Source organism: Artemia sp. Qi Xiang Cuo, chromosome 2 (genome assembly GCF_049724085.1).
Source record: "Artemia sp. Qi Xiang Cuo chromosome 2, ASM4972408v1, whole genome shotgun sequence".
NCBI classification, from domain to species: Eukaryota; Metazoa; Arthropoda; class Branchiopoda; order Anostraca; family Artemiidae; genus Artemia; species Artemia sp. Qi Xiang Cuo.
Window position 1 is genome coordinate 8,845,261 of NC_142795.1, and position 25,714 is coordinate 8,870,974.

The window sequence follows — 25,714 nt, forward strand, 5'->3', positions numbered from 1 at the left end:
AAAAATACATAGCTAATGGAGCTCGTCCGGAAGGATGCAAACTTTGTTCGCTGACCACGTGCCACTGGATATGGGGCTTAAACTCCTAACTAATCGCTTCGAATTGGGCCGCCCCAACCTCATGGGTGCGGGTGGAGCCCACCCCAGGGTTTCTTAATGACAGCCCAGGCTTAGGGACGGTTGGGCTTGTGACCCTCCTCCTGAAAATAATTACAATGAAAAAAAATGAAACTCAAGCATTGGATCTTATTGGTTTTAATTTATTACGACCTCGGCACGCCCCTGAACATCCTTTGAACCTTGCTGACCAAGGTGGGTTGAGAATAGCCACCTGGAATGTTTTAACCATGAATAAGCCGGGATCCAAAGACCTTCTAGGGCTGGAGATGTTAAGATGTGGGATTGACATACTTGGAATGACAGAAACACATTTGACGGGAACAGGCGATGAAGAAATCGCCAGTACAGGTCACAGGATGATTCGGTCAGGGCAAACCTCCAGCAGAAGCAGCGGTGTAGGCCTGTTCATGAATAAGAAGGCAAAGAAATGCCTCATATTCTACAACCCAATATCGGACAGACTACTCACTGCTTGCTTCAACCACAAGCATGGGAAGATGTCGGTTATTGTGTGCTACGCACCAACGAATGTCTCCCCAGAAGTCGAAAAAGACAATTTCTACTCAGCTCTAACATTTACTCTATCCCAGAGTTCCCCTCACGATGTTTTGGCTGTAGTGGGCGATTTCAATGCAACTGTATCAAACCCAAGCGGAGCTTTTAAATCTGTAGTTGGACCGGTTACCCCTGACTTGTTGAATGAAAATGGGACCAGACTCCTCCAGCTGTGCGCTATGCTGGAATTTGTCGTTGCCAACACCCTGTTTCACAGGAAAGACATCTATAAGCCAACATGGTATAGCAACGATGGGCAAATGTGGAAGATGATTGACTATATCATAGTCAACCAAAAATGGCGTTCATCACTTACGAATTGTATAACATATCGTGGCGCTGAGATAGGGAATACAGACCATCGATTAGTTGCTGCGAACTTCCGCCTGGGTCTTAAAGCCTAGCCTTCAGAACGGCGCCAGCCAAAATTAGACACCCAGACACTAAAAATTGAGGCATTCCACCAAAAGTACTCAGTTGAAATTCAGAACAGGTTTGAATGCCTAGATACATTTGTTGACCCGGACACGTCCTGGCAGACTTATAAAAAGGATGTACTAGAGCTTGCCACTAATACAGTCGGTCGTATGATGTATTCAAAGAAGCCCTGGCTATTGCAAGAAGCTCTGCAAATCATTGAACAGTGCCGGAAAGTGTGGTTGGTCGGAGATATGCCCTCCTACAGAGGGCTAAATGGGATTAGAAACAATGTTATTCACCGTGAAAAACAACAATTTGTTGATAAAAAAAAAGCTGAAGAGCTAGAAGATGCGGCACGAAATGGTGACGTCATGTCGCCTTTCGAGCTTGTCAGAGATCTTGGTGAAGGGAAATCACCAAAGATAGGCGCAGTCAAAACTGTCTCTGGTGAAATGTTAGAAGATGAAAACGCGCAACTTGATCAATGGAGGAAGCACTTCGCAAAGCTATTAAACGCCGAAAGAATCGTCGTTGACCCCAACCTAACTACATTCAATCAGCAAACAACATATAAACATCTACTAGAGCCTGATCGTCCCTCGGTAGAAGATATACAAAATGCCCTGCGGAGAATGAAGAACAACAAGGCACCAAGAACCTGCGGGATCACCGTCGAGCTGCTAAAGTTTGGAGGACTGGCAATGCTACTTTGGCTGCACATGCTGTTCTCTCTCGTCTAGTCAACCGAATTGATACCTGAAAAATGGAAGGAAGGGATAATCCTTCCTCAATGGAAGTGGAAAGGTAGCCGTATCGATTGCTCGAATTACAGAGGAATCACCCTCCTGTCAGTGCCTGGCAACTATTCACCATGACGTTGCATGATAAGAGTATCCAGTTCATTCAAAAGTGCTGCCGGATTCAACAAGCAGGCTTCATGCCCAATAGATCCACGACCGAGCAGATATAAACTATTCGATAGGTCATCAAGAAAGCCCGCAAGTTTCAGCGCACAGCATATATTGCATTTGTTGACTTTAAAGCAGCTTTCGACTTGATCGACCGTGAGTCCCTTTGGCTGATACTAAAACGAACGGGACTCCCTGATAAATATTACCGCCTGTTCAAGGTGCTCTACACTGGTACAAAAAGATCCTTCCAGGTTAATGGTTGCCAACGCCCACTATTCGAGATAGATACTGGTGTAAGGCAAGGCTGTGTTGGTGCTCCTGAACTTTTCAACGCGGTGATTGATTATGTCATGGATCGAAACACGAATTGGCTCCAATTCGGACGGAAATATGGCGATAGAGTCCTAGCCGATTGCGACTTTGCAGATGATATTGCCCTGATATGCACTTTTGAACTCGAGGCAGCTCTCAATACACTGTCGGAAGAAGCCCTGAAAGTGGGACTACATATTAGCTGGCAGAAAACAAAAATAATGATCATCGACCCGGCAGGAAAATCTGCCATCTCACCATCTTTGAATGTTTTAGGGCACACTATCAAAACTGTCAAGTCTTTTACTTACCTTGGATCTGTCGTCTCGGATAACGGCTCACTTGAAATGGAAGTCCAGTCGCGCATCGCGAAAGCTGCGTCTATTATGGCTCGATTATGCCGTTCCTTGTGGTCAAAGCCCAATATTAGCCGAAAAATAAAAATGCGGATCTACAACACGACCGTAACGCAAGTCCTTCTCTACGGTGCTGAAACTTGGCCGGCAGCTGCTTCTGTTCGTGATGCCATATATGTGGCCCAAACAAACTTCCTAAGACGACTCGAAGGGATCAAGTGGTACGACTTCGTCTCAAACACCCGATTGCTGACACTAACGGTTCAGATCCCGAACTCTCGTCAGCTCGCCATAATAACTCTACGGTGGTTTGGCCACTTAATTCGCATGCCAGAAGAAGCACCCGCCAGTATACTTTTCAATTTTGATCCTCCTCAACATGGCTGGAAGCGCCCCCGTGGAAGACCCCGGTTCAGATGGAGGGACAGCCTTACCCAATACTTCTCCATGATCGGTACTGATCTCCAGGAAGCAGTCACGCTTGCGCAGGATCGTTCGGAATGGAGGCAAAGAGTCTCTTCTCTCTCTACAATGGACCACCAGCAGGAGCCTTAAGTAAGTAATAGATACTTCAACTACTCGTATTCTGCAAGGTTCTGAAACGCCACAGCCATTTCGTTTCTACCAGATTTCTACTTCTCTTGATGAATAACGAAGAAGACCAGTTTCCAGCCAGCGATTTGTGAATTTTCGAACTCATGAATAAGCTTGAATCCGTTGTAAATTTAAGCTGTGATTTGAGAAAGACTGATGAAAACATTAATGTTGGCGGTCAACATTGATCGCACCACAGACATATTACCGGCGGCGCGCCGCCGACATCTTACCGGTGGCGTGGCGGTGGTGCGCTGTTTTGGACCCACCGCCGCCGGTCTTCCCTCATCGGCGCGGTCGGGGTCTAATTCAGACCATGTAATTAGGGACGTTGCACTAGATCAAAAGACACTAAGTCCATATAAATTTGTCACAATGACGTATTTGCGATTTCTTATGAGCAGATAAAGGTATTAACTTAAAACTTTCAGAGCATAATAAAAAGAATATTTAACTAAATAAGGATGTTAGAAAGGAACATCAACAATATATCTGGAAAGGCTTTGGGCGTTAAGGGGAAACTGTTGACTGCGAGTGTGTACCTGTAACTGGAACTGTGACTACTTTTGACTGCTACTGCTACCATTCTACTACTGCTACTACTACTGCTAACAACTCACCCAGAACCAAGCCACCTGAGGCCAACACAGCTACGCAGGCTCCTCCTCCATCCCAATCTATTCAAAGCCTCCCGTTTGACACCCGCCCACGAAGTTCCGATTTCCTTTAAATCTTTCTTTATGACGTCCTCCCATCCCAGACGAGGACGACCTGCTTTCCGTTTAGCCCTAGACGGTTGGCCAAAAAGAACAATCTTCGGCAAATTGTTATTAAACTAAATCAAAATAATAATCAAAACAAATCTAAATAAAGTATTTCCAGGCTGGCAAAATGGCGGAGATGCAAGATCTCAGGAATGGAATAGGGTACTAGGTTAAGGTTTTCAGGGAAAAGCTGAAGGGTATGTAAGACTAAATAAAAACAAATTATATGTAGGTTAACATAATTCCTTAATAAATTGTTTTTAACAACCCAAATAGTGATTGTTCGCCCTTTGTTAAAAAAAGGTTTCTCGTTATTCTAAACAAACAGTTCAGCATTTCTGGGTGATTACGTTTTTTAAGTATTTCACTTTTTTAATTTGATTTTAATATTTCATACAATTCAATGAATCAAACTTGATTAATGAATTCTAATTTAAACTTAAAGTTAAAAAAAAAATGATCGCTATTGTTGAATATAAAAATATGACAATACCAAAACAAAAGAAAAAGGAAATAAAAATGAAAAACCAAAAAAAAGAATTTGAATAAAAATTATTATCTTCAATAAAAGCCTTTTCTTACAATTTAATAAGAAAATAATATACAATCTTTTCTACGAAATTTTTTAGAACTTAAAAAATTCATTTTTTTTTATGAATTGTAGTAAGGCAAGCTGGGATTCCTAACTCTTAATTGAAATTTAATACACAACATTGGTTAATAAATGAATATGTCTAAAAACATAAATATTATAGACAAAAACTGACTTCATATCATTCAGCAACGCAGATGTAATTAAAATCAGTTCAAAAATCCCGGTCGCATAATCAAGGGTCATTAAAAACGTTAAAAGGAAAGAAAAACAGCATATACAGAGACATCAGAAACATCTGTACCAAACAATACGCGGCAACGAACTAAAAGGAAGGAACGACTCGGCTCAATAGTAACCGAAACTCTAAAAAACAGAGCTTTCATAACAACAGATTCATCCGAAAAATTGAATTTCTATACTGATTCCAAATATATAAAGTTTATTAAGTTTAGTATTACTCATCTAAAGTTGCAAACCTGAGAAAATGTGCTTAATTTTCGAAAAAAGGAGGAAACACCCCACAAAAAGTCAAGTCATCTTAATCAGAAACCCCTGCTAGAGAGGCTTTAAGCTCTCATGTATAAAATTGTAGACATTTGTCTCTTTTCCAGAAAAAGATAACGCATGCGCATTTATTTGTTGTTTTGTTTTTCCAGGGGTGATTACGCAGAACCTGTGATCCTAGAAGATCGGGAGAGGGCTCGTTTGATCAATTTCATCTCACTTTAGCTAAATATTTGATTCTAATATCATCTTTTTTTTCTTGTAGTTTCCAGGTCAATGATAGCTTCCGTTGGTGAGTTTTAAAGTCGTTCCTTACTTTATTGAAAATAAGTCTTTGAATTTATAAGGAAAATATTGACCAACAAACATAGCGGATTAAAGTTCAAGGCGAACTTTGATTTCGCAACAGAAGTGATCTCATCTAAATTCTGACCTTTGTTTGAATGAAAAAATTTTCTTTTTGGTCTGTACAATTTTCTGATCCAGTTTGACTCGAATTTTTGTGAAGGAAACATCTCATCAGGTAAATTTTAGTTCTTGGTTTATTTTATTCCTGCTAATTTATGTAGAGGTAGTTCTAGGCTACTTCTACCTACGAATATATTTTTTTGAGATAATTCTAGTGACAATTATGCTAACACTAAACCAAATGAATCTTAGGTAAAAGCCTAGCATTGGAGCTTTATAGAAGGAGATCTATTAAGAAAACAATTTTTACTTTACAATTGTAGGTAACACATTTTGACTGCAATTCTTTGATACTTTACCCTAATGTGCCCTCCCCCTAATTTGAAAATATTAGGGGCCCCCCAAACTAAATGAGCCCCCCTAAAATAATGTACCCTCCCCCTAAACTATCTATTTCCCTATGCGTCACTCTTGTTTCAATTCTTTTACCCGTGAATTAAGTCAACACTGAAGAAATCAAGAAACGGAAAAATAAATGGAAAATATATAATTTTGGCTCTATATTTGCACATTAGGGGGGAGGGGGCGTATAGTGGAAGTGCCTTCAAAATCTGTTAACTACAAATTTTCTGCATATTATAAAGCAATACTTGTTTAATCAACATTTTTCCTTCTAGATAGCCCTAATTATGGGTTTATGCATAATCTTAAACTGATTCCTACTATTGAATTAAACATAGACTGTAAATGATTTGAAAATTATTGGTTTAGCCACATACTAGAGTCAGAGTTCGGTTTTAACAGGAGGGGGGCAAATATAGACTTTGCCACTTCTTGCTGCGCTATCAATACTGAAAATACTACAATTTTGCCCGTAAATATTACAATTTTAGCTTGTTTTGCCGCCCTGTGTGCTTGCCCCCTTCATCTTTGTCCTAGATCTGGCCCTGCCATGTAGTTATTTGATTTACCCAAAAGTTCTGATTTTTCATAATAATTTCCTATAGCCTACTTTAAATTCTCGTTCAAGCAGAGGAAAAGAGAGTTGTTTTAAGAAAATGTGATAAGTTACCACTTTCTTGTCTGATTGGTTTGAATAATCCTTACCTGCTGTCCTGGTAGATTTTTTTGTGTTGCAACCTACCGTAAAGACGTTAAAATTAACGTAAGATAAATCTCTAGGAATTGATAAATCTCTAGGATTTTTGAGTGAATGAATTGTTTTCTTTTCTCTCTCAGTTGTTCGCTAGTATCCGTCGATGGCAGTTCATAATTTTTTGGATTTTTTGCAAACCGCGGATGTTGGCGAATAGCTCACTTTTATGGTTGTTAGGTATTTGGTTTTAATTCTTTTAATTTTTGGCTTTTATTGAATTTTATTCATCTCTTAATTTTTTGGTTTTTTTCTTGGCTTTTTGGTTTCTTTTCACATTGACTTTCCGCGTTTGTTTATGGATACATTATTTCGTTTCGCGCTGAAGAAGAGAGGCGTTTGTCCTCTCGAAATATTCGATTTTTTGTTTTTTTTTTAAGTACTTTTATTTGGCCTATAAAAAACCCCATTTCTGCTCGTTTTTCTTTCTTTATGCAAACTTCTTAATGCCGTTGTTATAATGAAAGGGTGGCCGGCGTTGAAAGGCCTAGAACTCTCAATTTCTGATCTAGTAAGCACCATCCTAAGTTTTTGCATCCTTGAGGTGGAGGTGTGAATGAGAAAGGGGCAAAACCCCTCCTTAAAAGAATAAATTCTGCTCATTTTGGGGTTTAATGTTATTCTTTACTTTCATAATAACAGTGGACACCAGAAATATTCCCTGAAATCATAAGGGAGATCTATTTCACATTTTCAAGGTCGCACGCCTTTGCTGGACAGTGCATTAATTATCATGGGGTCAGTTAAGGGCTCTTGTATGGATAGGAGGCAAATACATCTACACAAAATCTTGAGATAACAATTTGATTCAGCGTATATTTGGAAAGTCCCATAACTATATACCTTTGGAAATGACGTCAGACCCCCCACCCCCTGGGGGGGGGGGCGGAGTCCACATCAAAATGTTGATGATCTTTTTAATCCAAGAATAATCACTGAAAGCTTGATGCCACTGAACTCCAAAAAATAAACATACCCCCTCCCTCCTCTTTTTCACGTTAAAATATATCTTTAGAATTGACAGTTCACATAATTTACAGCCCTTATCCCAGGGTATCTGGGGGTTTTTTAATCCTTGGATACAAAAATTTGTATCAATATTTTCAACTATTTTGAACAAAATGGGAACCTTAAAATGTTGATTAGATGTTTTAAGGGGTTACAAAAGGACCAGGTATCAAAAAGAGATTCTAGGAAATGGGTTTATACGAAAGTTTCTATGACTCTGGGAGCAGGGGGGGCTGAGGATGGGTAGCCTTTAATACGAAATAGATTTTGCTTGTTTTAGAATTTAATGCTTCTCTCTACTTTAATAATAAAGATATAGACCAGAAGTTTTTCCAAAATCAAAAGGTATTAGGTGTCAATTTCTAACCCCCTCCCCCCGGAAATGGACCTTTTTGGTGTGTTTTTGTGGGGGGGGGATTAACTGGAAATTAAGGGCACCGTTAAAATTTTTAAGGTATAATAACTCTGGGATTTGGGTTTTGGAATCTCCTTACTGCATAATCCTCCCCTCCCTTCACAACATCTCTTTAAATCATTTCAACGGGTGTTCTGTAAAAAATGGTTTTAATACACCACCATCAAGTGCCAAATAGTACGATTACCGGACTTTTAGCTTCGGAAATGGCACGAAAACGTGCTATTTGGCAACTGATGGCGGCGTATTAAAACCAATTTTTATAGAACGGCCATTGAAATGAATAAAGTGATGTTGTGAAGGGGGGGATTATGCAATAAGGGGATTCCAAAACCCAAATCCCAGAGTTATTATACATTAAAAATTATAACGGTGCCCTTAATTTCCAGTTAATCCCCCCCCACAAAAACGCCTCAGGAAGGTCCATTTCCGAGGGGGGGGTTATAAATTGACACCTAATACCTTTTGATTTTGGAAAAATTTCTGATCTATATCTTTATTATTAAAGTAGAGAGAAGCATTAAACTCTAAAACAAGCAAAATCTATTTCGTATTAGAGGCTGCCCATCCTCAGCACCCCTCCTCCCAGACACAGAATTGACAGTTCACATAATTTATGGCCCTTATCCCAGGGTATCTGGGGGTTATGTAAGCCTTGGATACAAATTTATCAATATTTTCAACTATTTTGAACAAAATGAGAACCTTAAAATGTTGATTAGATGTTTTAAGGGGTTACAAAAGGACCAGGTGTCAAAAGAGGCTCTAGGAATGGGTTTATATGAAAGTTTCTATGACTCTGGGAGGAGGGGTTCTGGGGATGGGCAGCCTCTAACACGAAATAGGTTTTGCTTGTTTTAGAGTTTTATGTTTCTCTGTACTTTAATAGTAAAGATATCAACCTTTTTGGTGTGTTTTTCTGGGGGGTTGGGGATTAGCTGGAAATTAAGGGCACCGTTATAATTTCTAAGGTATAATAACTCTGAGATTTGGGTTTTAGAATATCCTTACTGCATAATCCTCCCCTCCCTTCACAACATCTCTTTAAATTAATGCAACGGGTGTTCTGTAAAAAATGGTTTTAATACGCCACCATCAAGTGCCAAATAGCACGATTACCTATTTGGCACGATTGGTGCCATTTCCGAAGCTAAACGCCCGGTAAGCATAAGAAAGGTACCAAAAATAGTAAAAGTACCATAAGAAAGGTACGACAAAATCGTAAAATACTTACATGTATATGCTTATTATAAATTTTGCTTGAAGGCAAAGTGTATTTTTTGTGTGTCGTATACCATTGCATTTATTATGGCCTAAAATGCTAAAACGTATGCTTAAAATCTCCCCTTACAATTCTGCCCCTTCCTAGTCCGTTTTGTATGTGACAATGAAAATATAAGATTGAAAAAAAAGTAGTCTAGTGAAAAAAATTTTACACTCAAAATTATTATTTGTTCTGGAATAATAATAAATGCTTCTTGTGTCTATTCTAACAGTAAAGGTAAAACAATAAATGACATTAAAAAGAAATAAAAATCCTAACTTGTCTTTTTTTTCAATGCTAGTGGGGCAATGGCACATCGTAGAAGCAGGGACGTAGCTCCAGTATTTTATTGGGGGGAGGGGCAGCAAGAGAGGTCCATATCCGGAGAGTCAAGGGCCATGGGCTATATAATAACGTTTCTTCAAATTGTTTGGGGGAGCAATTCCCCCCCCCCCTCAAACGGCGGCCCTGCTTAGAAGCTTTAAAATGTGTAACCATACCAACTTTTTCGAATTGTTCCCTGGTTTTGTCACACACAGGTTTGTTATTTGATGTAGGGGAAGGGTGCTTTCCCTCAGTTTAATTTTCTTGTTTCAGCCTTGTGATGCCTTTCAGTTCTCTAAATTCTGTATAGCTTTGTCTAGGACATAATTTTGTAAGAAATTGAGTTTCTTATTTACAACCCCTCTCAGATAATAAGGATAATGTACCCCTTATATGGTCTATGTGACAAAACTGCAGATTTTTTGAAAAAAGAAATTGTAAGTTTGGCAAGAAATAACACCTATAATGAATGCCCCATTTTAACAAAAATTCCTGTAGACTGAAATAATTACTTCACTTAATTTCTTTAAGTTTAAATTAAATTCTTCAATTAAGTTCTTAAGCTATTTTTCTACTGTTTAATTTCTTCACTTGATTTGGACAAAGATTCTTTTTTAAGTTTTATTGTGTGTATTTTAAAGCTAAAAACGAAACAAAGTTAATTTAAAAAAATAAAAGTTATTATGATGGAAGTAAAGAGATAAGTTGAAATTTAAAAAGAACAAAAATTACTGCTTTGCAGTTTATACAATGTAATTCTGCAAAATTGGCTTAGATAAACCAACCCAAGATATTTTCCTATATTTATAGAATTATGAAAATATAGTGCCTTAATAAAAGCTGAACTTCCTTGAGTTCTTACGAAAACTTAAGTTGTATATTAAAATTGGTTGATTTTATGGTCGAAGTCTTCAGGCCAGAAGACTTTTTTGTTCCTAGCCCTATTTTGTTGTGTCATTTTTTTGTTTTGTTTGGGGTGTGTGGGGGGGGGGATAAGAGTCAGAAATGTATTTTTCAATACAAAATACTTGATACTTCACCACAGAAACTTGAATACAGAATTTAAATGCAATTTAACTAGAATACTCTTGCTAAATCATTTCCAGGAAATGTGCCAAGTCATTTTCTCGGATTATTTTCCAGGAAATACTGCGTTAAAAAAGTTTCATTGGCTCAACAAAAACATAAAGATTCCGAAAAATCCTCTGGGTATCTCTTCTCTATATTTACCCATGTTTATACCCCCAATACATTAAAATTAATTAAAATTCGAAATTTTTAATGAGCTATTGGTTTTTCTTGCTTTATTTGACCCCCCCCCCCCTCCCTTACAAAATCTCTTTAATCATTTCAACGTGCGTTGAAATTATTAATTTCTTATATTGATAAAAACTGTTATGAGTACTGAATATTTGTATTTTGCTTGTTGGTAAAACTACTCATTATATAGAGAACTTAATAAAGCATATTTTGTTTTCTTTTTGGATTTTATTTTTCATCCAATTGTTTCTTTTTTTCTATAGCTCGGGATTTTCACGATACACATTCCTAATTAAGAAAATTTAATGACGGCGTGTTCATTATTCATTATGTATTATTTTACTATTTTAATACCCATCAAAACTAAAGAAATGATTATTTGAATTGGATTTTGGCTTAAAAAACGGGTGGATCTATCAATATTAATGCTACCTATCTATTATGGCATAGTTAAAAAGCGGTTGTACTTGTGCCCGGAATGAGGAAAGGGCCGGAAAGCGATTACTTACCCTTTTCACTTTCTTGTCTCGATACAAAAATAAGATCTTAACGGTTTTCAAAAACGAAATTTATTTACAGGACCATCCAGGCCCATCTACAATCTACTGCTCCATCTACAATCTACTTTCCTGCAGCTACTCAGGCTAGTGCCCAGTTAATTTAAAATTTGCAAAAAAGGATATCAAACACATAGCTTCCCGAGGAAAAGTGAGGGGTTATGAACTTTAAGCTTATCATTCAAAATGTTGATCTACTGAAATAATTTGGTATTTTTCAAGATACCTTGTCGAAATCAGGATAAAATATAGGTAATTTTCCACCCGCTTGCGAAGAAGCTGATTTGAAGATATAATGAAACAGGTATGTTTCGTCATTTCTCTGCCTGTTTGTCATTTTTCTGTGTGTCTTTCTGTTTTAGTTTACAACCTTTTGAAGCTAATTACTCTAGGTTAAGAAAATATTTTGCTTTCCCCCATTTTAAGAAATGTAGCCTATGACTTACCAAGGACAAAAAAAAAATACTAAATGGTCAAACTTAAAGCGAAAAAATTATAAAATTACGAAGTTGCCTGATTTTGTTTGTTATCATTTATAGTCAGCAAGCATAAGTAGATTTACATCATTTATCATGCCAAGATAATTTAAAAGTTGCTCAAAGGGATAAGGCAAAATGATAGATTATGTAAATGTTATTATTTTGCATAGGCAATATGAATAATATCTGAAACCAGGTGGCCAATTTGAGAAAGTATTTCTTTTTTCATGTTCCAAAATCTTAGTTTAAAGTTTTGATTTTGTCTATAATATCTCAGGAACAATTCGGAAGATCAAGTTGAAGCTCTCAAGTAATGTTGAAGGGGTGTTGAACATAATAAGAGGACACTAAGTGATATTAGGGCTACATTAAAGAACAAACTCAGGCCCATAGAAACAATAGTCCATCTCCTTTTGCTCCTTTTACTAATAATTGGAAAGTTTGATTAATATAGTTGGAAGAGTTGTATCCAAGGATATACTTTTAGATTTTTTGTATGGAATACAGAAGTGTTATTTTCTGGTCTTTAAAGGATAAACAGGAAGGAGGATTTGAATCCACGTCTTACTTTAACTAAAATTGCTTATTAACCCCTCTGGGACTTTAAATTGGAACATTCTCCTGGTTGTTACTGATTTAAATAACAACATAATTAAAGCAAAAATATAACGACTGGGGAAAAGCTGCGATATAAGTTTTTGGTATCTATAACGCAATGTGAAATTACACATTTTTTGGAATAAATCCGAACAGTTAAAGCAAAGTTATGAAAAAATGGCTGAGGTAACGATGCAGGAAAATAAAGCTTAAACAAGATCTACGGCTTCGTTTTTCGGCTATCGGCAAATTTCTCTGGACCCTTCCAAATTTCACTGGACGCTTTCAGATGCCAACATTTCAGTAAGGGTGAAAATGTTTTGTTTCCCTTTTTTATGATGTTCCTGCTCCCTTCTCTCAGGCTAGTGAGCATTGATGCCTTTTTTTCAATGGATGTTCAGCGTCAATGAAAAAACCCAATGGGATTGTCTTCTTATCCAACAATGGAGCTTTCTTCGTAAACTAAAATGTTTCATGTAGTTTACGAAGCTGTGAAGTTCACTTAGTCTCATGTCGTCATGTCTTTGTCGTTACTGTGATGGACTTGATCAGAATTTCTGAATTTGTATGTCGTGCATTATCAAAATTTGAAACTGAGTATATGTACAATGCACGAAAGATAAGTTTATTTGAGCTAAGATATGGAACTCAGTAGCCCTGGATTTTAGTGAAGTTTTTTGTTGCGATATTCTACAGTCCACTAATCACTATTTTCGGGGTTTTATGCCTGATGAAACACTTATTGGACCAGTACAACATTTTTTATATTTACAACCCATCCAAAATCAAGATGAAGGTTCATGTTACTGCCATCTATTTTTTGGTAACAGCTCTCTGTCTACTCCCGTTATGCCTCTTCTTCTTTTCGTTACTGAGATATAGATTTAAAAACGTTAAGAGTTATTCATTCGTAGGAATGGCTGTTGAAAGGTTCAATCATATATGAACGACATTACCATGAGTTGATCATTACCGGTGATATCGAAATTGGATTGAAATATAACTAGTTCCAAGAAAAAGTTTTTTTTTTCAAGAAAATTCAAAAGAAATACTTGGATAGTACTGTTTTGATCTTATTGTAGTGCTATGACGTGGATGAATATTGTTCTTTTTTAATTAAATGTATATTAAAAAGAGACACAAATAGATTTGAGCTAAGGGGAAGGGAAATTTAGGGAACGTGAGGCTGTTAAAACTTATAAAAACTTTTTTTGCTGGTCGATTTTGACAGAAATAAATATATTGTCATGTTGTACAAAAATAATTTTGAAACATATTTTACCAAAAAAAAATTATATGAAGTTGTTTATTTTTGAAATGTTTTTACATGTTGGATGCCTATAAAAAAAATTACTTTTACAACTTAATTCGTATTAATGACAGTCAAAACTCGAATCACATTTGTGAACATTTTTTTTTTCTGTTTAAGGGGATTCATAAATCACATTCGAGCAAAACAAACCTTCTTTAACTAGATTTGGAAAATATTCGTAGTCAACATTCTTTCCAATCGAAGTTGTCGGTGGCAATTTGTAATGGCTGAAATGATACACTTGTTATATTAGAGTGAATAAGGCAAAATATGTTTTGTCTAATATATAATTAAATAAAGAAAAACAGGTTTTTTCAACTGAAAGTAACTAGCAATATTAAAACATAAAACAGCAGAAATTATTACGAATATATGAGGGGCTGACCCCTCCTCAATGCCTCGCTCCTTATGCTAAGGTATCAAATTTTGTTCCAATTATTTAAGAATGATTCCTGAAACACAGGGACCGTTGAATTAGAATAATAAGATTTTTTGAAGTTCTAAGAAAAACTTTAATGTAAAGAGTGAATTATGGAGGAGGGGCCAACCCATTAATATGTGTAATAATTTCTGTTCGTTTTAAGATTTAATGTTGCTCTTTACTTTCAGTTGAAAAAAAACTTCTTATTTTTACTTAATTCCGGATCATTTTTAAATAATACACGGAAATCCAGCTCCCCTACATGCAAAAATTCTCCCAAATGCCCCCCTCCTCCCCGAAAATGTCTATATACTTCCCAGTAACCAATACTACATGTAAACAATAGGCAGAAGTTCATATCTTGGAATCCTTCCCCCGGAGTCTCTAGAGAGTCAAGTCCTCCTCAAAGACATTTTTATGAAATTTTTTGACTATGTTGTACAAAACGACTATCTTGAAATTTTGATTAGACCCCTTTGAGAAAATAGGGCGTGAGAGGGGGGCTATCTGCCCTCCAATATTCTTGGTCACTTAAGAAGGGCACTAGAACTTTTGATATCCGATCAAATGACTCCCCTCTCAATATTCCAGGATTACTAGTTCGACACAATTGCCCCCTGGGAAAAACAAACAAACACGCATCCATGATCTTACTTCTGGAAAAAAAAATGCAAAATTAAACGGTTTTGTATATAAGAGCTTGAAAGCAGGGTTCTCTGATATACTGAATCTGATGGTGTGATTTTGTTGAGATCACTTGACTTTTTGAGGGTGTTTCCCCTTTTCCCCTTAAGCATAAAATTTGGTTTCTTTTGATGTGTCCTTTGTTAGCAAGGCTCTATTTTTTAGAGTTAAGGGCTACTATTGAGCCGTATCGCTCCTTACTTATAGTTCGTTACTAAGAGCTGTTTGATTTACTAGATTTACTTGACTTGATCAGCGCTTTTTTTAGCTTACATATCCTTATAAGGGATTACTTAATGCCAAAATTTAGAAAATTAGAGCTAAAATATACCCTTAAGCGCATTCATAAGATACAGTACATATATACAAACAAATTTTAACTTATATATATATATATATATATATATATATATATATATATATATATATATATATATATATATATATATATATATATATATATATATATATATATATACATATATATATATATATATATATATATATATATATATATATATATATATATATATATATATATATATATATATATATATATATATATATATATATATATATATATATATATATATATATATATATATATATATATATATATATATATATATATATATATATGTATATATATGTGTATATATATATCACTAAAGATGTCTTTTGCTACAAAAGATACCCGATTCAAACTTATAACAAACTGAGATTACTTACTAACGCAATTTACACTTTACCAATAACAAATTAAATTTGAAAAGTTTAAAAGCTTTTATAACTTTGACAAATCCAAACTGGTTTAGACTTTCAGGAATTATTTATTGCATATGTTCTTTTCAGTGAGCTTGGTTTTTCGGTGATTTTTTCGTTGATGTTACGAGAAATAAAAACACAAACTAAAAACTATTTTCATTAAAGTGCAAATTATGTTTGGTCTGTAAAAGACACAGAACACAATAGCCTTTCTTCTGACTCTTTCTGTGCGTTTAAAGTTTCACTTTGTTATTTATTGTAATTAATCAACAAAACTTTTTGCACAAAATAAGTTTTTCAAAAAAAGTAAAGAACTCCATTACACCGGAAAATAACAAAAATAGCATGAAATAATCCATAGAGCAAACTACCATCAAGAATCGACGTCAATATATAATTTAACTCCAAAACAAAGATCAATTCAAACATGTCAAACCCAAAACGAGCAGCAACTAATCTGAGTAGGGTTAAAAACCCTATGCTTTCTAAAGGCCAGAATATATATTGTACTTTACTGAAAAAAATTCAAATAAATTTACTGAAAATAATGTGCATTGCAAGTTTAATATACATATGCTAATATTAATTGCTTAAAATTTGAATTAAGTTTTGTTTTCTTAAGGTTTTAAGTGAAAACATTTAAAAGATTTTTTTTTTAGTAAAGTAAAGATTTTATTCTGGCTTTTAGAAAGCATACGGTTTAAAAGCCCTACTCAGATTAATGTCTGATCGTTTTGAGTTTTACTTATTTTAATTTCCGTTTGTTTTGGGCTTCATTTATTAATTGATACTGATTTGTGGTAGTTGTATGCTTGGTAGATTATTTCATTCTATTTTTGTTTAATTTTGGTTTAATGGAGTTCTTTTCTTTTTTTTTTAAAACTTATTTTGTGTGGAAGGTTTTTTTGTATGAATTTCTGTTCGTTTTATATTGACATAGTCTTTTTCACAGAGAAAGACTGAGCCTCATCTGAAGTTAAACAACCATACCTTCCATAAAAACCTTTAATACCCCCTGGACATAACTTACAACCCTTGCCCCTAATCTATGGGGTTTTTTTCAAATCCAAAGGCCTTGTTATATGAGTTTTAGACTATTTGAATAGAATGGCTATCTCAAAATTTCTATTAGACGCATTTCGGGACAATATGAGATGTGCGTAGGGGTGAGAGGATAGCTGCCCTCTGATCACGTTGACTCTTAAAAAGAGCTCTAGAGCGTCTGATTACCAATCCAATGAGCCCCCTTTGAAGTTTATATGGCCACACTTTCTTTAAAAACCCTATATGTCCCCAGGACACAAATTACAACCCTTGCCCTGACGCCTGGGGGGATTTGTTATCCTCAAAGACATGATTTTCTGACCTTTTTGATAGGCTTAACAAAATGGCTATATCTAAATTTTGATTGGAAGTGTTTGGGGAAATGATAGGCGTTGAGGGAGACATTTGCCCTCTGATCACTTAAGACTAATAAAAAAAGGCACTAGTCTTCTCAATTTCCAATCGAATGAGCCCTTTCTGAAGCTTCTACGACAAAACTTCCTATAAAAACGTAATATGCCCCAAGGGCATAACTTACAACCCTTGTCAAGTGGGCTATGAGGGGAGGGTTGTCATCCTCAAAGACATAATATCCAGAACTTTCAACTACGTTGAAAAAAATGGCTGTCTCAAACTGTTGATTGGATGTGTTTGGGGAAATGGTGGGCGTGAGAGGCAGGTTAGCTGCCTTCCAATCAGTTTCGACTTGCCTATTAAAAAGGGCAGTGGCCCTTTCAATTTCCAATTTAATGAGTCTTTTTTGAAGTTTCTACAACAACATTTTCTATAAGAAACATTATATGCCCCCAGGGAATAATATAAAACCTTAGTCCTGAGGGCTCTGGGGGAAGTGTCATCCTCAAAGACCTAATTTCCAGAACTTTCATCTGTGTTGAAAAAAATGGCTATCTCAAAATTTCGATTGGATATGTTTGGGGAAATGGTGATCTTGAGAGATGGGCTAGTCGCCCTTCAATCACTTTTGACTATTAAAAAGGGCACCAGGCCTTTCAATTTCAAATCGAATGAGTATTTTTTGAAGTCTCTACGAACACATTTTCTATAAAAACCTTATATGTCCCCAGGCCGTAACTTACAACCCTTGCCCTGAGGAGTTTGGGGGGTTTGTCATCTCAAAATCATAATTTCCAGAGCTTTTAACTACGTTGAACAAAATGGCTATCTCAAAATTTAAGTGAATGTGTTTTGGGAAATGGTGGGCGTGAGAGGGGTGCGAGTTGCTCTCCATTCACTTTGGACTATTAGAAAGGGTACTAGCCCTTTTAATTTCCAATCAAATGAGCCCTTTTTGAAGTTTCTACGACAACACTTTCTATAAAAACCTTATATGCCCCCAAGGTATAACTTAGAACCCTTGCCCTTAGGGCTCTGAGGGAGTTGTCATCCTAAAAGACCTAATTTCCAGAACTTTTCCAGCCTCATTGGGTACATGGCTAGAAAACAGTTTGCACACGTTCAAGAAACGTTGAAAAGTTTTCTATAGTTCGGGTGTCATATGAAACGATCTTCTTTATTTCCACCAGAATAGATTGCACTATTAGCGATATCTAATAATGACAAAAAGCTATATCATTTTCTTAGGAGTGAAACAAAGCTCTTTTCAAAATTAGCTAGTGAAAATATTAGACAATATAGGCGACTTATGAAAACATTAATATTTTTTAGGGGGGTGGGGTTTGATTCAAAGGTTCATTGGGTACATTCTGATGCCCTTCTTTTTTCAAAATTAGCTAGTAAAAATATTAAACAATATAGGCGACTTATGAGAACATTAATATTTTTTAGGGGGGTGGGGGGTAATTCAAGGGCTCATTGGGTACATTTTGTATCACGTCCAGAATTAAGTGCATTATTAGCGACATCTAATAATGTTAAAAAGTTATATCATTTTCAAATTAGATAGTGAAAATATTAAACAATGTAGGAGACTTATTAAAACTTTGATATTTTTTAGGGGGTGGGGGATAACTCAAGGGTTCATTGGGTACATTCTTATGCCCTTCTTTTTTCAAAATTAGCTAGTGAAAATATTAAACAGTGTAGGCGACCCTGATTTTGCGTGGTTTTGCTAGAAAATAACTCGTCTCTAACAAACTTAGTCACAGCTAATCGAAATTGTCTATAAATATCTTCATTTTTAGTCCAATTGCGTAGCTAATAAACAAACAAACTTTCCAAATATCGGAAGCAAAAGGGATTTTATTTACGCTGCAACTGACTTTAATGAATACTAGGGAATACATTGTTTATTCAATTTCGATAAACCGTAAAACTTTAGGTCAAGGGCTACTCCAGGAATGCATTTTAAGTTACTTTTTTCTCAAAATGGCATGAAATATGCTAGCGGCTGTACTCGTTAACTTTAAGCCTATTTTTTTCATATTCTTTTATTATTTTTGTGACTTTAGTTCAGAAGGACATTTGTGGTGATGTTTTATTTTTATGGATGTAAGGATTTTTATTGTTCACCAGAGAAGTGGGCTATCATTCCAAGCAGACACAGGGCAATTGATGTTAAGTAGCAAAGCATCGTAGGAAGTAATTTGAACATTCAATTTTTCAATTTGATTTTTGATAGGTGTTAACAGTGACCTGTTTCGAGGGCATTATTTACGGTATCATCCTGAGAAAATGCATATCACGATGATTTGAGATGCATACTGGACACACAATTTCTTCTGATGGTTGGGTTCCATTTCCCCGCTCCAGAACCCGAAGTACTCCTCCCTCCACTAGGGTACCACCCCGAGCGCAGGCTGCCACCAAGGGAGTATTCAATCCACCGTACGGTTTATCTCAACCCTGGCGCAACCCAGGACACGTTTTTCAGCAAAAATATCAAAACGTGGAAAGGGGAAAATTCTTTTCCCACCCACCCCGCGCGATGTGGGGGAGTTTGGTCAGTGTTGCCTCATTTCAGGGACGGAATCCGATCATCCCAAAGCTATTTAGGGGGGTTTGATCAATTTTGAATCGTTCCAAGGAGACGGAATCTGGGCTTCGGCTAGATGATAAGAGGCTAAAAACGGTCACGCTAGAGATAATTTAAAGGTAGTAATAATAAGCAAATTATCTTTGAGTTTCTACAGCAACACTCTAACGTCAGAGCATCCATGTGTGAGAAGAGTAGATGTCAAAACCGATAAAAAATTATACTTTAAAAAGTATACCAAATTTTTTCTTAAAAGTAGAAATTTTCGTTATGATGGCAAGTTATCTGTTAGAAGTAACAAGTTTTAAGTCAAATATACCAAATTTTTCTTGGAATTAACAATTTTTTCGTTGATGATTACAATTTTTCTGTCAAAAGTAGCAAGCTGGCTGATTGTTGATGATTTAGCTGAATCAATTGAACAGTTCTCACAGGAAATGCTACAACTGTTTACCGTTCACTCTCATCATGAACACATTTCCATAGCCCTATTTCTACACAATCTGTTTCATCAGAGCAAGTATGGTAATTGCCTGGGGTAATTTTTTAACAGGATTGAATTGCACAGAGGTTATTTCTATGGGAAGGGAGATTTTTCCGTAATGGAGGAGCCAGGTATCCTGGCGTTATTTCAAAAACGAGCAGAAGTTAAGCCGTTTTGCATATTTTTCATCGGTTTTATTCATTTTTAAGGTTAATTTAGGCTAGGTTGCGCGCGCGCGCGGAACCTAGCCTAGATTAACCATAAAAAAGAATAAAACCGATGACTTCATTAGAAAATTATGCAAAAAAATTAACCTTAGAAATGAATAAAATCCAACTTTATTAAAAAAATGTGCAAAAATGGCTGAGTTCTGCTCGTTTTCGAAATAACGCCAGGATACATGGCTCCTCCTCCACGGAAAAATCCCTCTTCCCATAGAAATAACCTCTGTGCAATTCCATCCTGTTAAAAAGTTACCCCTGGCAATTACCATACTTACTCTGATGAAGCAGGTTGTGTAGAATTAGGGTTATGGAAATGGGTTCATGATGAGAGCAAACGGTATGTTTGACTTAAAATTGTTACTTCTAACAGATAACTTGTCATCATACCAAAAATTGCTACTTTTAAGAAAAAATTTGGTATCTTTGAGAGAAAACTCGCAAGCTCAAGCAGAAAACGTGTTATCAGTGATGAAAAAATGTGACTTCCAAGAGAAATTTGGGTGTGTTAAGTAAACTTTTTAGTATTAAGGAAAAAATTTGTTACTTCGAAAAGAAGATTTGTTATCTTTGACGGAAAACTTGGTGCTGTTAGAAGAAATTTGTTATTTTTAAGAAAAATTTGTTATCTTTGCTGGACAACTTGCTAGTTTTTAGCAGAAATCATGTTATCTGTGACTATAAATTGTTACTTTTAAGACAAGATTTGTTATCTTTGACGGATAAGTTGGAGTTATAAAAAAAATGTGTTACTGTTAAGAAAATACGTATTATCTCTAGGAGAAATTTTATGTTAAGTAAAAGTTTATTAGTATTAAGGAAGAATGTTTTTACTTCGATTAGACAATTTGTTAGTGTTAAGGAAAACTTGCTACTTCTGTCAGAAAAGTTATTATCACAAACACAAAATTGTTACTTCTAAGAAAAAAATTGGTATCTTTGGTAGGAAACTTGCTAGTTGGAACAAAACCGTGTTATCACTGACGAAAATATTATTTCTAAGAGAAATTTGAGTGTCTTAAGTAAAAGTGTGTTATCACTGACGAAAAATATTATTTCTAAGAGAAATTTAAGTGTGTTAAGTTAAAGTGTATTAGTTTTAAGGTAAAATGTTGTTACTTTGATGAGAAAATTTGTTAGTGTTAAGGAAAACCTGCTACTTCTAGCAGAAAACTTCTTATCATAACGAAAAATTATTACTTCTAAGAAAAATTTGGTATCTTTGACCGAAAATTTGCTAGTTCGAACAGAAAACTTGTTATCATAACAAAAAAATTGTTACTTCTAAGAAAAAATGTTTGGTATCTTTGACAGAAAACTTGCTACTTCTAGCAGAAAATGTTTAATCAATGACGAAAAGTGTTATTTCTAAGAGAAATGTGAGTTTTTTAGGTAAAAGTATGATAGCATTAAGGAAAAATGTTGAGGCTTTGACGAGAAACTATGGCGATTCTAGGTGAAATTTTGGAAGTACTCAGGCAGGATTTTCTTACTTTGAAGACAAGATTTGCTACTGTTAAGGAAAACTTGCTACTTCTGACATAAAAGTTGTTATTATAATCAAAAAATTGTTACTTCTAATAAAAAACTTGTCATCTGTTGCTGAAACCTTGCTAGTTCGAACAGAAAACGTGTTACCACTGGCACAAAATATTATTTCTAAGAGAAATTTGAGTGTGTTAAGTAAAAGTATGTTAGTTTTAAGGTAAAATGTTGTTACTTTGATGAGAAAATTTGTTAGTGTTCAGGAAAACTTGTTACTTCTGGCAGAAAAATTCTTATGACTGACGAAAAGTGTTACTTCTAAGAAAGAATTTGGTATCTTGGTATCAAAAAACTTGCTACTTCTAACAGATAAGCTGTCATCATAACGAAAAATTACTGCTTCTAAGAAAGTGTCTGTGGTTGTGGTGGATGTGGTGATGGCAGAGGGATGTCTTAGAGTAGTTATAGTGCTACACTGCGGGCTGAATTGCTTGTGAAAGCCCGAATGAATGACTTGAAAATAAATTTTTTTGCGAGAAATGTCGGAAAAGTATTTTTGGGGAGATGGGTGATGAGAGGGGATGTCTTGGAGTATTTATAGTGTAACATTGTGAGGTGAAATGCTTAGAGTATCTAACAATAGTAAAGATAAAAAATAGGGGCTTCTCTGTTTTCAAAAGGGGGGATGATGTGTGGAGAGCTGGTGCTAGTGTGAAAACAGTGTCGTAGCGCCATCCCGCTCTAGACCATAAGTATACTCTTTTTTATCAGTTTGGACATCTACTCTTCTCACACATGGAAGGTCCGCCGTTAGAGTTTTGGTGCAGAAACTCAAATATAATTTCCTTATTATTACTACCTTTAAATTATCTCGAGCGAGACCGTTTTTAGCCTCTTTTCTCATCTAGCAGAAGCCCGGATTCCGTCTCCTTGGAAAGATTCAACAGTGAGCACACCCCCCTGAATTGCGTTGGGATGATTCGGATTCCGTCCCTGGAATAAGAAAACAGTGACCGAACTCCCCCACATCGTGCAGGGTGGGTGGGAACAAGAATTTTCCCCTTTGCACGTTTAGATATTTTTGCTGAAAAATGTGTCCTGGGTTGCGCCAGGGTTGAGATAAACCGTACGGTAGATTGGATATTCCCTCGGTGGCGGCCTGCACTCGAGGTAGTACCCTAGTAAAGGGAGAGGTGCTTCGGGTTCTTGAGCGGGGGTATGGGACCCAACTAGCAGTAGAAATTTAATGTCCAATATACATCTCAAATTAATTTGGTATGCATTTTTTCAGGATGATACCGTAAATAATACCCTCGAAGTAGGTCAATGTTAACGCCTATTAAAAATCTGATTTAAAAATTGGATGTGTAAATAAATTGTCACGATACTATGCCGCTTAACATCAATTGGTCTGTGTCTGATTGGAATGATAGCCCGCTTGTATGCTGAACGATAAAAATCCTTACATCCGTAAAAATAAAACATCACCTCAAATGTCCTTCTGAACTCGAGTCACAAAAATAATAAAGGAATATAAAAAATAGGCTTAAAGTGAACGAGTACAGCCGCTAGCATATTTCATGCCATTTTGAGAAAAAAGTAACCTAAAATGCATCCCTGGGGTAGCTCTTGACCCAAAGTTTTACGGTTTATCGAAATTACATAAACAATGTATTCCCTAGTATTCATTAAAGTCAATTGTAGCATGTATGAAAGCTCCCTTGCTTCCGATATTTGGAAACTTTGTTTCTTTATTAGCTACACAATTGGACTAGAAATGAAGATATTTATACACAGTTCGATTAGCTAAGGCTAAGTTTGTTAAATACGAGTTATTTTCTTGCGAAACCACACAAAATCAGGGTCACCTACATTGTTTAATATTTTCACTAGCTAATTTGGAAAAAAAGAAGGGCATAAGAATGTACCCAACGAGCCCTCGAATCACCCCCCCCCCCCCCTAAAAATTATTAATGTGTTCATAAGTCGTCTACATTGTTTAATATTTTGACTAGCTAATTTTGAAAAAAGAAGAGTATAAGAATGTACCCAATGAACCCTTGAATCGTCCCCCACCCCCCTAAAAAATATTAAAGTTTTCATAAGTCACCGACATTGTTTAATATTTTCACTAGCTAATTTGAAAGGAGCTTTGTTTCACTCCTAAGAAAATGATATAGTTTTTTATCATTTTTATCGCTAATAATGCACTTAATTCTGGACCTGATACAAAAATGTACCCAATGAGCCCTTGAATCACCCCCCCCCCCCTAAAAATATTAATGTTCTCATAAGTCGTCTACATTGTTTAATATTCTCACTAGCTAATTTTGAAAAAGAAGGGCATAAGAATGTACCCGATGAACCCTTGAATTATCCCCCACCCCCTAAAAATATTAAAGTTTTCATAAGTCGCCTATATTGTTTAATATTTTCACTAGCTAATTTGAATAGAGCTTTGTTTCACTCCTAAGAAAATTATATAACTTTTTATCATTATTAGATATCGCTAATAATGCACTTAATTCTGGACGTGATACAAAAATGTACCCAATGAGCCCTTGAATTACCCCCCACCCCCTAAAAAATATTAATGTTCTCATTAGTCACCTACATTGTTTAATATTTTCACCAGCTAATTTTTGGCATCAGAATGTACCCAATGAACCCTTGAATCACCCCCACCCCCCAAAAAAATATTAATGTTTTCATAAGTCGCCTACATTGTTTAATATTTTCACTAGCTAATTTGAAAGGGGCTTTGTTTCACTCCTAAGAAAATGATATTTTTGTCATTATTAGATATCGCTAATAGTGCAATCTATTCTGGTGGAAATAAAGAAGATCGTTTCATATGACACCCGAACTATAGAAAACTTTTCAACGTTTCTTGAACGTGTGCAAACTGTTTCTAGCCATTTATTTTACCAGATCGGTCAAAAATGTGCTTTGAAAATATAGGTTTCGCTGTGTCATAATTTTTATTGTGACGAAAATTTCTTTTAATATGGATTTTATTGGCGGATGTTTGCATGAATAGTTGATGCGCTAAGGTTCGTAAATAGAAATAGTTATAATGAGGAAACATTTTTTTTTGTCCACGGGGGATGGGGGTGGGGTGGGACTTTTTAGAAAAAATGGTAACATTCTAAATGCCATATTTGATAATGTGAAGTAAAAACTAACAGAATTGGATGTTCTTACCATCTGCTTGTCTAAATCTTGAAGGATGAGGTCAATGTTGACGTTCTGCTAATTTTTTTCTTAAACATTATTAACTCTTAATTAAGCCTCTATATTGAAAATTGGGGGTGTCTTCAAAAAAAAGTTGGAAGGGTGGGAAGGGGTATTGGGGGTTGGGGAAAGGTGGCCCCTGAAGGTTGAGGTCCATTGTGGTTAGAGTCATTGATGGTTCATACTCATAATTCTCTCACTAGTCCAATATTGTGTACTTGTCTATTATGGCGACCACAGAGTTTCATCCCAAATCGTCCTCTAAAATGTCTCAAACTGTTTCACCCAAAAAATCCCTAAAATGTCGATTAATTTGTTTCCCCCAAATAATCCCCTAAAAGTAATTTCTTAATGCTCCTTTATTTCGGCATCCTTTTGCGATGTAAGAGAAACCTTACGTAAATCTATTGACCTAGAATTAGGTGTCAATGATCCTGTCCAATTAGACGGTCTTATCTGGCAATGATGTAAATTTCTCCCTGTATTCAATAGGCATTGAAACATCAAACCACATA

General features: G+C 35.8%; 2 protein-coding genes and 1 long non-coding RNA gene across 3 annotated transcripts in view; all 3 read left to right on the top strand.

Moving 5' to 3' along the window:
• Window positions 1–347: 347 nt before the first annotated feature.
• Window positions 348–1,079, top strand: LOC148954877 (protein CFDP2-like). The gene has a single exon (XM_089105489.1). The coding sequence runs from the start codon at window positions 348–350 to the stop codon at window positions 1,077–1,079; it is 732 nt and encodes a 243-aa protein (XP_088961615.1).
• Window positions 1,080–2,539: 1,460 nt separating this feature from the next.
• LOC148954878 (uncharacterized) lies at window positions 2,540–6,290 on the top strand. The gene is made up of 2 exons (XM_089105500.1): window positions 2,540–3,023; window positions 6,217–6,290. Exons 1-2 carry the CDS (start codon window positions 2,540–2,542, stop codon window positions 6,288–6,290), a joined length of 558 nt encoding a protein of 185 aa, XP_088961626.1.
• A 5,255-nt stretch (window positions 6,291–11,545) lies between these two features.
• Window positions 11,546–25,714, top strand: part of LOC148954879 (uncharacterized) — a 39,673-nt gene continuing 25,504 nt past the window's right edge. The window contains exon 1 of the long non-coding RNA XR_016143711.1: window positions 11,546–11,824. This is a non-coding gene — a long non-coding RNA (uncharacterized LOC148954879). The remainder of the gene's footprint in view (window positions 11,825–25,714) is intronic.